Below are 16,473 nucleotides of genomic sequence, written 5' to 3' on the forward strand. Positions count from 1 at the left end.
GACAAAGATAAAGAGGCAGAGAATCAAAATCAGAGAGAGAGAGAGAGAGAGAGAGAGAGGCACAAACAGGAAAAAAAAAACCAACCAAACCACTAAAAAAAATAACAAAAACAAGAAGACACACGTTCTTCCTTTTTTCTGATTACAAAAATTTTCATTGAGAACCTACTATGTGCCTGACCTGTGCACACACGCCTAATGAATACAACACAAGAGAGCAGCCTGTTTTTATCTCCCCAGCCCCCAGCTGGATTTTAGGTAGGGGAATAAAAGCCTGCTGTTCCTGCGCAGGCCAGTAGGTGCCGCCATGTCAGAGGGAAAGCTAGGGGAGTCGTGGGATTCCAAGGCCACCTCTGAACATAAATCCCATTTCATCTAGTTTTCTGAGTGCCATTATGTGCAGGGCACCAGGCGGGACATTTGAGGGTGTGTAGGATGAGAAATGCATGCTCCCGGTCCTCAGGGAATTCAGGGTGCCATTGGAGGCTGGAAGGACAAAGTCCTAGGTCACAAAAAAAGGGAGAAGGTGGTAAATGCCTCAGGACTGGCTTAAAGGAAAGGGCTGTGTGCCTCTGAGAACCAGAGACTGCAGAGGAGCACTTACACTATCCCAGAGGGAACAGGCTCAGAGAAGGGAGGCAGGTGATTGCCCTGTGGTCACCCAGCAGTTTCAGACTCTGATCTCCTGACTGCTAACGATACAGTGCTCTTTTCACCAAATGTTCTGTCTCAATAATTGTAGCTGCTGCCCTATCCTGAGGTCCAAAATTCTACCCTAGTGTAGCCATAAACCTCCCTGCAAAATGCCCTCTCTGGCACCTACGTCTTGGGGATGGCAGCCACCCCCAACATGGGTCCTGTGGTGCTCATGAGAGCTGACGGTGTGCACCTCTACCCAGAGAGATCGTGTTGGTAGCTGGAAAGCAGCCATTGTGGGAGTAGTCACACCATTGGCAACAGCTGTAAATCAGAGCCTCCCCTCTACTACCCCTCTGCCCAGGGAGCTGCACACTACTGAAGTGTATCCCTACTTTGTAGATAAGAAAAATGAGGTTCAGGGAAGTGAGGTCATCTGCCAAAGAGACACAGCTTATAGGTGGTGGCCCGCCAGAGGTCTGGCGGGTTCTAGGGTGCTCAGAGATGATAACGTCAAGAGGACCCAGAGCCACTTGGATGCGGAGGGGTCTAGTCTGATCCCTGGTTTCTCGTGTGGGTGCTACCCCATGGTGGTGTCATTAACTTGATGCCAACATCAAGCTTTGGACAGATTGGATCTGAGGCACGCTGTTGGAGACATGTTCTGACTTGGAGGCCAGGAGAGAAGTCTTGGGAAAGACATCAAGATACACAGGATGGAGTCTGTTCTTGACAAACTGGCACACGCTAGTTAGGAGCATTTTCCCTTCTTATAGGATTCAGGTAAGACGTGTGAGATTCACCCTTCTGTATGCGTTTTCTCATCTGTGTCAACGTTTCAGGCATGATCCGGCAGCGCAGGGAGTGGGGCCCCCGGACTCTTCTCACACTTGTTCCCTGGTAAGCACTCAATAAGCACTTGTCAAATAAATGAATGAGTGACCCGATTTCACCCTGCACATAACTGAATCAGCACTGCTGTGGACCACACATCAAAACCTCTTAAGTACATGCCTCACAACTTTCAAGATTATCTAGAATTCTGGCATTGTTATAGCAGTATGGATTTGGGATCAGAAATTACTTTTTCTTTCTTTCTTTCTTTTTATTTATTTATTTATTTATTTTTAGCATTTTAGAGGTAGAAGTGGGCATATTTCTTACAACGTCTTTCTGGAATTTACTGTGCCATTGAGACCTGGAAGGACAAGGTGCTAGGTCAGAAAAAGAGGGTGAAGGTAGTGAGTACCTCAGGAGAGGTTTAAAGGCAGGGCTGTGCAGATCTGAGAACCTTGGCGATGTCAGAGGAGCCGGTTTCCCTGCGAGGTACTGAAGTCCAGAGACCGACTTGGGAGGGAGAGAACCCATACCTGGCAGCCCCCCCGGGGCCTGGCCTGGCCTGCCTTGCTCTGGCCTGTTTACTGCCCTGCTCTGGGCCTCGGTTTGTCCCTCGGGTACACGGAGAGATCGAGCTCAGGTTTTGGAAGGGTGATTGAAGAGTTGATGAAGATCCATGTAACAGGAAGACAATTTGGGTAGACGAGCAGACAAAGCCCTGGATAACCAACCAAGGAAGCTACAATATGCAAATGAATGGATTGTGGCTCTCCTCCTGGTTGGCTGGAGGGGCCCCGATGTCACAATGCATGGGGTTTCTCCACTCCAAATGATTGTGTCTCTAGCCCCCCAAAATTCCCTGACCAGACGGGTTTCTTAGCTCCCTCTCTTTGTCCCCACGGGAAGAGAGACCATGGAACCACTCTATCGGGCTGGGTCCATCCTCATGAAGGTGAACACTTTACAAGGGAAGAAGATGGTGGAGAGCAGCCTCCAGTCCGGAGACTTTTCCCTCCCTCAGTCGTGGCCTTCCTGCTTCCCTCCGCCAGCGGACCTGGAGATCCTGCAGCAGAAGGTGGCCGGGGTGCAGCGGGAGCTGGCGGACTTCAAGAAGGAGGCGCTGCAGGCCATCCGTGACCTGGAGGTCGCCTTCTGCGAGCTGAACGGCGCGCTGGCGCAGCAGGAGGAGCAGGCGGCCCGCGTGAAGCAGCGGCTCAGGGAGGAGGAGGACCGCGGCGTTGTGCGGAATAAGGTCCTCACCTTCCTGCTGCCCCGCGAGAAGCAGCTCCGGGAGCACTGCAGGCGGCTGGAGCGCATGCTGCTGGGCTCCAACCGCGACGCGCTGGCCAGTCCCAGGAAGATCCAGGCAAACTGAGGCCTCCTTGCGGCCGAGCGGCCAAGTGGAAGATTTTTCTTTCTTTCTTTTTTTTTTAATGGAGGGGCCAACCTAAGTCCCTCTCCATTTGCTACCCTTTCCCCATTCCCATTGCTTTCCTTCCACCTCAATAACACCTTGCTGAGAGGCGAAAAGACCCCAGTATGTTCTTTAGGTGAAGCTCCCGTTCACCCAGCATCACAGGAGGCACCCAATCCTCAGTCTTTCAGACACCTGTAACTTTCACCATTAACTGTTTTCCTGTTTGTCATGGTAATATTGCTCAAATGTATAACATGATTTTTTTTTTTTTAATCTTCTTAAACCGATGTGTTGAACAGATTTACCTTTCTTTTAATGACTCAAGGCTCTCCTGGTCGTTACTTGCTGCATGGTCTACCGAGAGGGGGGTGGGGGGATTGTTCTCCCGTGCACGGATTGGCCTCCGATTACTTTTGTAGTTCTTATCCTCGTCCAGTGGGCTCTTCTGCCCGCTTTCCTTGTTAGACTTCCATAACTCGCTTTTCTTGGCTGCCTGTGCCCACCTGTCCCTCCTCTGCGCTTCATCTGCCGTCTGGCCAATCAGATTAACAGAGTTTATTGGGCTCAAATGGGCGGGGTCCTAAGGGCTTAGTGCGCAGATGCACATAGGCGTGCTAAGACTCCACCCCCACGAAGTGGGTTATAAAGCAGTGTCGCTGGCTTTCACGTTCGACCCATGGAGCAAGAATTGTTAACGGCGCCCAGGCGCGTATCAGGCGGTGTGCGCAACCCACCCCACCTACTTCTACAGGCACCTTTGGAAGCAAGTGTCACTTCCCCACTGTGCCCAGGGGGAGGCGGAGCTCAGGAAGGGGAGTCCTTCACCCCAGGTCTCCATGCTAGCAAGGGGCAGGACTACAGTCGTCCTGTCGTCCGTGGCAGTCATCATCCCGCTCCCCTTTGGAACCACATCAGGCTCTTCATGAACCTGTTCTGGAGGATCCAGATTGTCACAGAAGTGACGTGGGGGTCCCTTAGCTGTCACCGTGCCTTTCGTTTCCAATGAGACTTTGTTTCAGTGAGTCACATAGGTTCTCTCTCGTCCTGCCCCCGCCCAATATCTGCCATGCAATGGGGATTCTCCCCTATGCAGCAGAAGCCGGGTGCCTGGAGGCCAGAGTCAGCACCTGAGCACAGCCAGGCCACTGTCCTCCTGGCTTGAGGCCCTGTCTGTCCTCCTGTGTCATAAAATCTCCCCCAACAAGATTTGCGCATCTGCAACCCCCACTGCTGGATGGCCCATCCGTCACCGTCCACCCTGAAGGGCTGTACCCCTATTTTAGCTTCAGGCCGTTTCTCCCCTGGAAGGTTTAGCTGAAGTAATAATAATGTAAATACTACAAATAATGTAATGTAATAAAGTAAATAATAATGTAAATAATGTAAAAGCTACTGCCACTAGCTTACAGTTATCAAGAATATGATGTATTCCAGGCACCAGGCTGGGCCCTTTGAAGGCAAGTACTAACTATAACCTTCACTTTGGGATTCTGAGGAAACCGAAGCTCACAGAGGAGAAGCAGGCCAAGGTCACACAGCTGATTAGTGGTAGAGCTGAGATCTGAGCCTGGGGACATCTAACTTCAGAGGCTGTGTTCATTTTTTTTTTTTTTAATGTTTTTAATAGTTATTTTTTGAGACAGAGAGAGACAGAGCATGAGTGGGGGAGGGGCAGAGAGAAAAGGGAGACACAGAATCCGAAGCAGGCGCTGGGCTCCGAGCTGTCAGCACAGAGCCCCATGCGGGGCTCGAACTCTCGGACTGTGAGATCATGACCCGAGCTGAAGTCGGACGCTTAATTGTTTGAGCCACCCACGTGCCCCAAGGCTGTGCTCATTTTAACCAATTTGTAGTATATGAGGAACTTTATGTGCTAAGGACTTGTTCTTGAGTAGATGAAATGGGCATACTGAACTTGGTGAGGTGAGCCCTGTTTTGTGTGTGTGGGGCAACTCCTATGCCTTTAAATCTTCTGGGGGACGGCTGTTTGGGGGTGTGTATAAATGTATCTGAGAAGAAAGACTTGATTGGCCAAATATAAGAAGAGTTTCAAAAATCAACTGCTGGGTCGCCTGGCTGGCTCAGTCAGTAGAGCATGGGGCTCTTGATCTCTGGGTCGTGAGTCCAAGCCCCACACTGGGCATAGAACCCACTTAAACAAAAATCCACTGTTTTGCACAAGAAAACTGGCCCCGATGCTAACTCATGTGGAAAAGGTTTGCGTCTACTGCAGGTTCAGTGTGTTAATCGGGCTGCTCAGAAACGACGGCGTTCGTGTGAATTCTGAGAAGAGATGGGGAGATGCTGTCCTGTGATGGCACCCCCAAGTCCACGCCTGGAAAGCTCTGTGCTTAGTTCTGGCCCAGCACTTTTCAGAGGGTCCTGGGCAGCCTGGAGTGTGCAAGGCAGGGGATCCCGAGGAGGGGGCATGATAAAGGGCCTGGGGACCTGGGTGGCAGATGTTTGAGGGGGACCTAGTCATGACCTTCTCAACGCTAGGTGTGGGGTTTGTGGGAGCTAATAAAGGCAACCCCTCTTTTCTCTGCCTCCATCAGGAACCAGTTGAGGGATTGACACAGGAGCACAGGCAAATGGAGACAGGATCACTTCTATCACTTTTTTTTTACTGATAAAGCTGATGGAGAAAGTGGTTTGGGGTCTGTGAGCCACATGGGCTTGCTAGGACCTCATCCCTGAACATGATGCTGCCTCCGAGCACACGTGCTGGCAGGGGCGGACAGCTGCTTGTGTGTGTGTCACTGTGTGACCTCTCCACAGAGGGACAGCTGGAGAGAGAGGGAGGGCGGAGCTGTCCAAAGCCACCAATCGGAAAGTCCCCGCCTTTCCTGGGGAGGGGAGTCAGGGAGGGGAAGAGGCCAGGAACGCCACTTGAGTGATAGTCCTTCTGTAATGAAAGAGGAATGGGGAGTAAGGGTGCCCCCCAACTAGTAAGAGAAGGGCTGGAATGGAAAGTTCTCTGGGACACTACTAGCCACCAAAGATAGATGCTAGTCTGAAGCTAGCTGGTTTCAGTCCCACATAAGAAAAAAACCACATTGGGTGCTGTTTGTGTGCCTGTGCAGTAAAGGGTGTCTCAGCAGGTGCGGGATGCTCAAATCTCTCATGTTAAAAGAAAGGTCTGGCCCCTGACCGGCTCCTGGCAGATAACCTCTAAGTCCTTGCAATATGCTGTCTGATAAGACTGTCTTTGTTTATCTGGGGCCTTGGGCCGAGTCAGATAGTTCACGCTAGCAAGATGATCCATGGTGGGGCCGCTGGGCCAGGCTGTATCAGCTTGACCTCTGGAGGGGCTAGAGACTGAGTAAGGTCAGCCATGGAGGTGCTCCGGGCCAGGTGATAAACCACCAGTAAAGACCCTGGACACCAAGACGGGGGTGAACCTCCGTGGCTGACAGTAGTTCATATGTGTTGTCACACGTTGCTGCTGGACAATTGCGTTGTCCCTACAGCCCCACTGGGAGGAGACAAGTGGAAGCTTATGCCTGGTCTCTCCTGGACTCTGCCCTGTACTCCTTTTGCCTCTGCCAGTCTTTAAATGCATCCACTGGTTGTAATAAACTGTAATCACGTGTATAACGGCTTTCTTACTCTGCGAGTAGTGCTAGTGAATCACCGAACTTGAAGGTGGTCTCGGGGACCCACGACACCATGTCAGATGCACTTGACATTTCATCCACAATAACCTTGCAATCTAGGCACTTTTGTCCCTATGGCAGATGAAGAAACTGAGGCGTAGAAAGGTTAAGTAACTAGTCTAGGATGTAGACCAGGACTCTAGGGCTCCCTCTCTTGACCACCATCCCACACCAAAGGAAGGGACTTGCGGTGACAGGCTGGCCCCCTTTGCTGGAAGGTCCCATGGGGGTGGCCCCAAGGCCCTCCAGCTGCAAGATGAGTCATCCTGCAGTGATGATGAGGAAGAAGTGCTAGATAGAGGAAGAGGAAGGAAGCTCGTGAATTTCCTGTGTTGGAGAGCTCAGGTGCACATACGTCCAGGTTAGGTTAGACAGGCATCCCGCCTGAAGACAGGGTGAAAGTCTAAATGTCCTCTCACGGTTTTCTCTGCTGCCGGGTTTCAAGCTTGCTTCTCTATCGGGAGCTTTCAGCTACAGGCCACGGGATGCCCGTTATGCTGACTTCTTTGAGGAGCCTATTTTTTCCCCTGTAACGAGACATCTGAAGCAGATGATTGGTATAGTACCTCGACCATGACAGGTCTGAGTTGGTGTCTCTGTATCCTCTTTTCCTCCTTCCTCACCACCCACTCCCAGCCCACGGTCACGTGATGATGGCTGCAGGAGTCCCAGAATTGTGTCATCGCTCAATGGCTTCCAATGCAGGAAAGAAGAGGCGGAGCTCTCCTCGCAAGCAAGCCTCCTGCTTATAAGAGAGGAAACCATTTTGCCGAATCCACCCCCCCACCCCCCCACCCTCCGCAAATTTTCTCTGCCATTTCGTTGGCCAGAGCTGGGTCGCCTGCCTATCCGAAACCAATTGCAGACAAGAAGCAAGAAGCAAGCAGTTGCCACTGGGGCTGGGCACCTCAGTTACCCAAGATCTGAGTTTCCATCGGGGGGCGGGGCTGTGGGATGGCCACCAGCCCCACCTGCCCCAACCTCCGTCTTCCCTTCTCTACTTACTAGATACCGAGGATCAGGAAGAAGAGTGCTCTGGGGAATGGCATGGCTGGGCAGAGCTGGGCGGTGGGAGTGGCTGTCACATGGCGGGAGAAGCATGGACTTAGGTGGTCCAGAGGCTGAGGATATGGGCTACATGGAGGTGTGGAGCGACATTTCAATGCTGTGCATGTCAGTCCACTGCCTTCGCTTGCTTTGCCCTTTGCTTACCCCCTACCCAGCCTTCATCCTTGAAGCCAGAGGCTTGAGATGACCCAAAGGGCGCTAGGGCGCCTTTGCACTCTTCAGTCCTTAAAACAGGCAGTCACTCTTGGAAATGTAATCCATGCGTCACTATCTGGGGTGACTGGTCCTTATTTAACTGAAATTGTCTCTGAAAACCGGAAGTCCTATATGCCAGGAACCCTCTTAGTCCTGGGAAAATTGGAATGGTTGGTCAGCTTGCATTAGGCAGAGACCGTGTTGGGATGGTCCAGGTGAGGCTGCGGGTGGGGCCAGTCACAGGAGGCCGGCCAGGAAACAAGGGAGGTGGTGGCCGTCTCTGCCAGGTCGGTGCATCTTTGCTGTCGTTAAAAAAAAATTTTTTTTAATGTTTATTTATTTTTGACAGAGAGAGAGAGAGAGAGAGAGACAGAGCATGAGCAGGGGAGGGGCAGAGAGAGAGAGGGAGACACAGAATCAGAAGTGGGCTCCAGGCTCTGAGCTGGCAGCGCAGAGCCCGACACGGGGCTCGTACTCACAGACCGCGAGATCATGACCTGAGGCGAAGTCGGACGCTCAACCGACTGAGCCACCCAGGCGCCCCTCTTTGCTGTCATTTTTAACCACAGGTGGCAGGAGGGGCTTATCCTTGACTTCATTTCTCTTCCCCACTGTCAGACCTCAAGTTGGTAAGGAGATTTGAGAGCTAGGCCTTTTCTGAGCGACTTTTGAGATCTTTGTGTGGACAGTTGGGATTCCTGATTAGGCCACACGTCACCGCTGAGACCCCGGTCCCAAAAGGCAGAGGGCTCCGTGGTAGATGAAAGAGCCTGGGGTCTGAGTGGGGCCAAGAAGAGCCCGCTTTGTGCAGCTGTGGAAGATGGAGTTCTTCGCACCAGCTCTTTTCCTCCGACCGTGGCAAGAAAGTTGAGCAGCCCCCTGCTCACTTGCTTTGATATTCCAAAACGTGTAGAAGACAGATGGTTTCTTCCCTGCCAATAGCCGCGGTTCTCAGAGCTTTTGTACGAGCTGCGATGCTCTGCTTGCTCCTCCTGGGCACTCCTAGCCGTCAGGGCTGCCGAGATGTTAAGACACGTGGCTCCATCTTAGGAAGACCCGTGGCAGCCAAGGGAGACCTCCCGGGACCCCCAGCCGTGTCTGCTGCAGGCTGGGAACTCGGGCGAGCGGCAAGATGGTTGAGTGCAGAAGAGCCAGACACGTGGCCCCACGCTTCACACGGGGAGGTAACGAACCTCAGTTGCCACAACTTCAGTCTCATCGTTTCTACTTACCTGACAACCAGGACCAGGACGAAGAGAGCTCTGAGGAACAGCAGGGCTGGGCAGAACTGGGGGTTGAGGGTGGGAAGCAAGGGCGTGGGTCCGGGCGAGGACTTCATTCCACACGCGGAAGGTGGCCTCCTGATGGGATCCAATCCATTTAGTAAATCCTGGAGTGCTAACAGCAGTAGGCCTGGGGCACCCTTCCTACCCATTCGATGTTCATCAGGTATGGATCTTTCCTTGTTTGGCCGCGTCTCAACGTGTTGGACAGAGTTATCATGTGACCCTACAATTCCACTCTGAGGTATGTACCCGACAGAAATGAACACGTATGTCCATGCAAACCTTATATATGAATATTCATAGTATTAGTCATAAGAGCCCTAACGTGGAACAACCCAAGTGTCTATGAATGGATAAATAAAATGTGGTATATCCATATGCCGGAATATTACTTGGTAATAAAAAGAATGACCTACTAATCATGTTACAATATTGTGTTAAGTGAAAGAAGCCATATATTGTATGATAGCATTTATGTGAAATGTCTGCATGGGCAAATCTATAGAGACAGAAGGCAGATCAGTGGGTGCCTGGGGCTGGGGGGTTGGAGGCGTGGGAGAGTGACTGCTAATAGGTGTGACATCATCGTGCACTTTAATAGGTGAATTGTATGGTGTGAGAATTTTATATCAATAAGGCTGTTTAAAAAATAAAGTGTAGGGGTGCCGGGGTGGTTCAGTCGGTTAAGCATCTGACCTTGGCTCAGGTCATGATCTCACAATCCGTGAGTTCTAGCCCTGCTTCAGGCTCTGCACTGACGGTGCAGAATTTTTGTGGGATTCTCTCTCTCTCCTTCTCTCTCTCCCCCTTTCTCTGTCCCTCACCCACTCATGCCCTCTCTCTCTCAAAAATAAATTTAACGGGGCGCCTGGGTGGCTCAGTCAGTTAGGCGTCCGGCTTCGGCTCAGGTCATGATCTCACGGTTTGTGAGTTCGAGCCCCGCATCCGGCTCTGTGCTGACAGCTCAGAGCCTGGAGCCCGCTTCGGATTCTGTGTCTCCCTCTCTCTCTGCCCCTCCCCCGCTCACACTGTCTCTCTCTCTCTCTCTCAAAAATAAATAAACATTAAAAATTTTTTTAAGTAAATTTAACAGTCCCTATCAAAATAACACGAGCATTCTTCACAGAGCTAGAACAAACAATCCTAAAATTTGTATGGAACCAGAAAGGACCCCAAATAGCCAAAGCAATTCTGAAAAAGAAAAACAAAGCAGGAGGCATCACAATCCCAGACTTCAAGATGTATTACAAAGGTTTAATCATCAAGACAGTATGGTACTGGCACAAGAACCCACACATAAATCAGTGGAACAGAACAGACAACCTAGAAATGGACCCACAAACGTATAGCCAACTAATCCAATTGAAAGCAAGAAAGAATATCCAATTGAAAAAAGACAGTCTCTTCAGCAAATGGTGCTGGGACTACTGGACAGTGACATGCAGAAGAATAAACCTGGACCACTTTCGTACACCATACACAAAAATAAACTCAATATGGATAAAAGACCTAAATGTAAGACAGGAAGCCATCAAAATCCTAGAGGAGGAAACACGCAACAACCTCTTTGACCTCGGCCACAGCAACATTTTGCCCAACACATCTCTGGAGGCAAAGGAAACAAAAGCAAAAATGAACTCTTGGGACCTCATCAAGATAAAAAAGCTTCTGCACAGCAAAGGAAGCAATCAGCAAAACTAAAAAGCAACCGACGGAATGGGAGAAGATATTTACAAACAACATATCAAGAAAGGGTTTGTATCCAACATCTAAAAAGAACTTCTCAAACTCAACATCCAAAAAACAAATAATCCAGTGAAGAAATGGGCAAATGACATGAATAGACAATTTTCCAAAGAAGACATCCAGACGGCTAACAGACACATGAAAAGATGCTCCACATCACTCATCACCAGGGAAATACGCATCAAAACCGTAATAAGATACTGCCTCACACCTGTCAGAATGGCTAACATTAACCACTCAGGCAACAACAGATGTTGGTGAAGGTGCGGAGAAAGGGGAACACTTTTGTACCACTGGTGGGAATGCAAACTGGTGCAGTCAGTCTGGAAAACAGCGTGGAGGTTCCTCAAAAAATAAAAAATAGAACTACCCTACGACCCAGCAATTGCACTAATAGGTATTTATCCAAGGGATACAGGTGTGCTGTTTCGAAGGGACACATGCACCCCCATGTTTATAGCAGTGCTATCCAAAGAGTCCAAATGTCCATTGACTGACAAATGGATAAAGAAGATGTCATATGTATACACAATGGAATATTACTCAGCGATCAAAAGGAATGAAATCTTGCCATTTGCCACAATGTGTATGGAACTAGAGTGTATTATGCTAGGTGAAATAAGTCAGTCAGAGAAAGACAAATATCATATGATTTCACTCATATGCGGAACTTAAGATACAAAACAGATGAACATAAGGGAAGGGAAGCAAAAATAATATAAAAACAGGGAGACAAACCATAAGAGACTCTTAAATACAGAAACCAAACCGAGGGTTGCTGGTGGGGTGTTGGATGGAGGGGGAAAGGCTAAACGGGTGAGGGGCATTAAGGAGGACACTTGTTCGGATGAGTACTGGGTGTTATAAGTGATGGTTCACTAAATTTTTTTTTAATGTTTATTTTTGAGAGAGACAGAGAGAGAGAGAGAGACAGAGCGCAAGTGAGGGAGGGGCAGAGAGGGAGACACAGAATCCAAAGCAGGCTCCAGGCTTTGAGCTGGCAGCACAGAGCCCGACGCAGGGCTCAAACCCACGAACTGCGAGATCATGACCTGAGCTGAAGTCAGACACTTAACTGACTGAGCCACCCAGGCACCCATGAATCACTAAATTCTATTCCTGAAATCATTATTGCACTATAGGTTAACTAACTTGGATTTAAAATTTTTTAAATAACAAAAATTAATTAATTAATTAATTAAATTAAAAAATAAAGTGCAAGTACAAATACACAGTGAAAAAGGGGCGTCTGGGTGGCTCAGTCGGTTGAGCGTCCAACTTCAGCTCAGGTCACGATCTCACGGTCCGTGAGTTCGAGCCCTGCGTCGGGCTCTGGGCTGTTGGCTCAGAGCCTGGAGCCTACTTCCGATTCTGTGTCTCCCTCTCTCTCTGCCCCTCCCCCGTTCATGCTCTGTCTCTCTCTGTCTCAAAAATAAATAAACGTTAAAAAAAATAAAAAAAAAACCAAATACACAGTGAAAAAAATAGAAATCATGCCACGATGTACAATTCAAATCCCCTTTAATACTGAGAGACACAAATCAAGACTGGGATTATTTTCAATTGTTTTTACTTTATAGACATTCTGGAGCTACACAGGCTCCAGAATTTACTTGGATTGCATATGTGAAAAGTGCCTGATTCAGAGACTGGCACATAACAGGTGTCACAAATGGTAATTGAATCAAAGCCGCAAGTAACAGGGCGCCTGGGTGGCTCAGTCGGTTAATCGTCTGACTTCAGCTCAGGTCATGATCTCATGGTTTGTGAGTTCGACTCTTGCATCAGGCTGTCTGCTGTCAGCACAGAGCCCGCTTCAGATCCTCTGTCCCCCTCTCTCTCTGCTTCTCCCTCGCTCACGTTTTCTCTCTCTCGCTCAAAAATAAATAAGCATTAGAAAAAAAAAAAAACCTTGCAAGTAAGGCACAAAATGTTTTGATCAATGACCTTGATTGATCTTCACCATTTCCAAGAAATCTCAGGAGCGTGACAGTATGTATGTGTAAGACATTCTTTTGGGCCCAGCTGTGTACTTGACTCCCCTCCCCAGGGACATAAGAGATGGAAATGGAGATCAAGCCCCACCTCTCCCTTCAGCCCGGAAGATACCTTCGATGGGGAAAGACAGCATCAGGATCATGTTGCTCAAACTATGTAGTGAGATCTCTTGGTTGACCTCTTGCTCATATCACCCTCCTTTGCACTTCCTTTCAACGGCAGGAAAGGGTACTGGATCGGCATTCCGGCTAAACAACAACCCTGCCCTCAGTTTCTGCACGGCATAGGGATGTTACTTCACCCCTGCAGTGCTGTCCGATATCACTTACTGCCACGATGGACATGTTCTATAATTCTGAGCTGTCATTATTGCCGTCACTAGCCACGTGCAGTTATCGAGCTCTTGAAACATGGTGCGTGAGATTTAGGAACTGAATTTTAAATTTTATTTAATTTTAACTAGCCATCTGTGGCTGGTGGCTGGAGCTTCAGAGCCTCGGGTTCCCCATATCTCCCAAGGGGATAATGATACTGCCTACCTAGCTGGGATGGTTGGGTGAATTAACAGAGGAAATACAGGTAGGGCAGGATCAGTGACTGAGATTCTAATTACAGTCTGATTCCCTCACCCACAGAAAGGCTGTGTTCCCTGCCGCAGGGACTCTTGTTTGTGGGGCCCCAAACAGATGTTTTGAGAAACCCAGAAGGGAATCTTGGCATTTGTGCTTGGAAGCGTAAGTTATGGAGAGAAATTATGCTGGATCAGCCCAGAGTGCAAGGTGATGGAAGCAGGTGTTCCGAGTGCAGAAGGTGGAGACCAGCTCCCAGGGAGAGGCCCGATCAGGGGGCTGGATCTTTGCAGCCGGCCTGGTGTGCCAGGCTGGCTGCATGTGAGCATGGGGCTCCTGTCCTCTGGCTATGACAGGCCGAGTCTCCCTCTCTCTCTCTCTCTCTCTCTCTCTCTCTTCATTGGAGTCATACTACTAAGCACAAACAGGGGGTTCCTTTGGGAGATAGCCAGCGTATTGTCATTTGGAAAGAAAGTCAAGTCAAAGCCCATAGGGGCTGAGGTTTAAAACCAAGGTCCAAGTGGAAATGCCATCTTCCTGGGCCAGAATTGGGACTTAAGGGAGAGGGTGCTGAGTCTGAAGGTCAGAGCTTAGAGCAACAGTCCCAGAAACAGCACACTGGGAGCCAACAGAAGAGGTTTCTGCCACAGGCTGGCGGGGCTTGAGGCCCACCCAGCATGGGGAACCCAGCTGGCACAGAGTGGATGCCTTGACTCTCAGACTTCCATCCTCGTAGGAAAAGTTCTCAAAGACGCTCTGACACTCTGGGGTGCGAGAGAGACCAGGAAGGCAGGCCCTGACCCTGACACTCAGAGACAGGAAAGAAGCTGGTTCCTGGTTCCAGTGTCCTTGGCTTGTCTGTCACCATCCTGAATGGTTATTGCTTCAGGAGGGGCATGGCCCCATTTCTGGGTTTGACAGTTCTGGTGGAGTCAAACCTGTCTCTACTAAATAAATTAGATCTCTCCAGGGCAGATCAATATTTAATGTGGGGTTTAAAAAGACCGACTCAGGAAATGAGTTTAAAAGTGGAAAATTTGCCTTAGGTAGCAATTTCTGAAATACAGTGGTATCAGGGGACAGATTATTCAAACCCAAGCCATGGATAATATAAAAACAGTTGAACAAGCCCAGTTCTGCTTCCTGTGCACCGGTGACTCTGAATCCCCAGGTCTCTGTGTGCTACTCACAGAGCGTTCGTCGGCGTTACAGAAGAGGCCAGCTGCCACGAGTGTCTCCGCTAAGGATGACGAACTCGCACACCGCTGCCCCCTCCCTCACCTGTGGCAGACATCACTAATCAACCCCGGCCTCTTTCCTCTGGAGTTGGAGGCAGACTCACTTTTTTTCAACCCCACACTCCAGGCGGCCACCATCTATCAGGCAGCGTGCACGTGATGTGAAATTTATTTCCCATCCCCACCTGGTCCAGATTCCTCATTTAACAGAAGAGAAGCTCAAGGTTACAGAGTGAGTTAGTGACCGATGTAGGACCAGGGACCAAGTTTGCTTTTGAGCAGACTTTTCTGCCCCCGACACGAATTCATTAGAGGTTGGGGTTCCATCAGAGATCCTTTTACTGACCTCTCTGTGAGCAAGGCAGGGCTTTCCTGGAGGGCCATTGAGTACTTTGTTCTAGAGATAAAATGATAGAATCTCATAAGGAGAAAGCAGCTTAGTGATCATCTAATTCTACTTGTTCTATCATGGGAAAATTAAAAGTCAAGAGGTCAAGTGATTTGCCTAAAGACACATAGCTGGTTGCTCTCTTCTCTACATCAATAATATGCATTCTAATTCTAGAGATCTCATTCAAAAAAAAGTTTATTTATTTATTTGAGAGAGAGAGAGAGAGAGCTTGAGCAGGGGAGGGGCAGGGAGAGAGAGAGAGAGAGAAAGAGAGGATATCCCAAACAGGCTCCGCACTGTCAGCGCCGAGTCCGATGTGGGGGCTCGAGCCAATGAACTCTGAGGTCATGACCTGAGCCGAAATCAAGACCCAGACGCTCAACCAACCGAGCCACCCAGGCGCCCCTAGCGCTCTCATTTTGAGGCCTTAGACAAATCACTCAAATGTTTGGACCTCCAACAGTTAGAATCTCAGTGCCTAAGAGTTGCAAAAGGTATGTGTATTAAGAAATGTATAGCATCCGGGGCACCTGGGGGGCTTAGTCGATTAAGCCGACTTCGGCTCAGGTCACGATCTTGCAGTTTGTGAGTTCGAGCCCCCATCAGGCTCTGTGCGGACAGCTCGGAGCCTGGAACCTGCTTCAAGTTCTGTGTTTCCCTCTCTCTCTGCTCCTCCCCCACTCATGCTCTGTGTGTGTGTCTGTCTCTCCCTCTCTCTCAAAAATAAACATTTAAAAAATTTTTAAAAAAAAGAAACGTACAGCATCTATTTTTGACATATTTTGATGTTTACATATACAGATTTAGCTTTCTAATCATATTCTGTTTGGCTGATGCAAAACTTGGTTTGTACTCTGTTAACAAATAGTAACTGGGAACCCAGATTCGTGTCAGGCCATGGAGAGGTGTCTGTTTTGTGTCAACATCTCTTCAGTGATTTTTTTTTTTTTTCGTATGCACGCATGAGCAGGAAACGACAGTTCCTAAGAGAGAAAAGAAATGCTCTCGCCCCAGGGAGGGGCAGTGCTAGGTTCGGTGTGACTTTTGTGGCCTCTGTTTTCTCATCCATAAAATGGCAATGATACTTGCCCTCCCAACTTCAGAGGCGGGCTGTAAAGGTCAAACGGAATAACGTCTGGGAAGGAGTTCTGGAAAGTAAGGATTATCGTGACAGGCAAAGGGACAGAGCTGGCAGATTGAGGCGAGGTTCTCAGGAGTGAGGGGGCGGGGAGGGTCGAGGGGCATAAGATGTTGCCTTGGCATCAGAACACTGGCAAGAATTTCCATGCCCTCATTACCAGGGTGCTCCTGTCAGATTTAAGCCAACTTCTGCTTTACTGCTCGAGACGCTGCGATATTTTAGGAATGGCAGCCCAAAGGAATGCCACGTTTGAAAAAGGTCGCTTTCTTGAATTTGCCACTGGGTGTTATTTTTA

General features: G+C 49.3%; 1 protein-coding gene across 1 annotated transcript; it reads left to right on the plus strand.

Annotated features, from left to right (window-relative positions):
* The first annotated feature begins 2,062 nt into the window (after positions 1-2,062).
* CCDC182 (coiled-coil domain containing 182) lies at positions 2,063-3,210 on the plus strand. The gene has a single exon (XM_043582683.1). It carries the CDS (start codon positions 2,387-2,389, stop codon positions 2,846-2,848), a length of 462 nt encoding a protein of 153 aa, XP_043438618.1. The 5' UTR covers positions 2,063-2,386; the 3' UTR covers positions 2,849-3,210.
* The last annotated feature ends 13,263 nt before the right edge of the window (positions 3,211-16,473 follow it).

This window comes from Prionailurus bengalensis, chromosome E1 (assembly GCF_016509475.1).
Source record: "Prionailurus bengalensis isolate Pbe53 chromosome E1, Fcat_Pben_1.1_paternal_pri, whole genome shotgun sequence".
NCBI classification, from domain to species: domain Eukaryota; kingdom Metazoa; phylum Chordata; class Mammalia; order Carnivora; family Felidae; genus Prionailurus; species Prionailurus bengalensis.

Bases quoted from the DNA above. Each gene is read 5' to 3' on its own strand.
- CCDC182 (XM_043582683.1), top strand. From the start codon at position 2,387: ATGGAACCACTCTATCGGGCTGGGTCCATCCTCATGAAGGTGAACACT.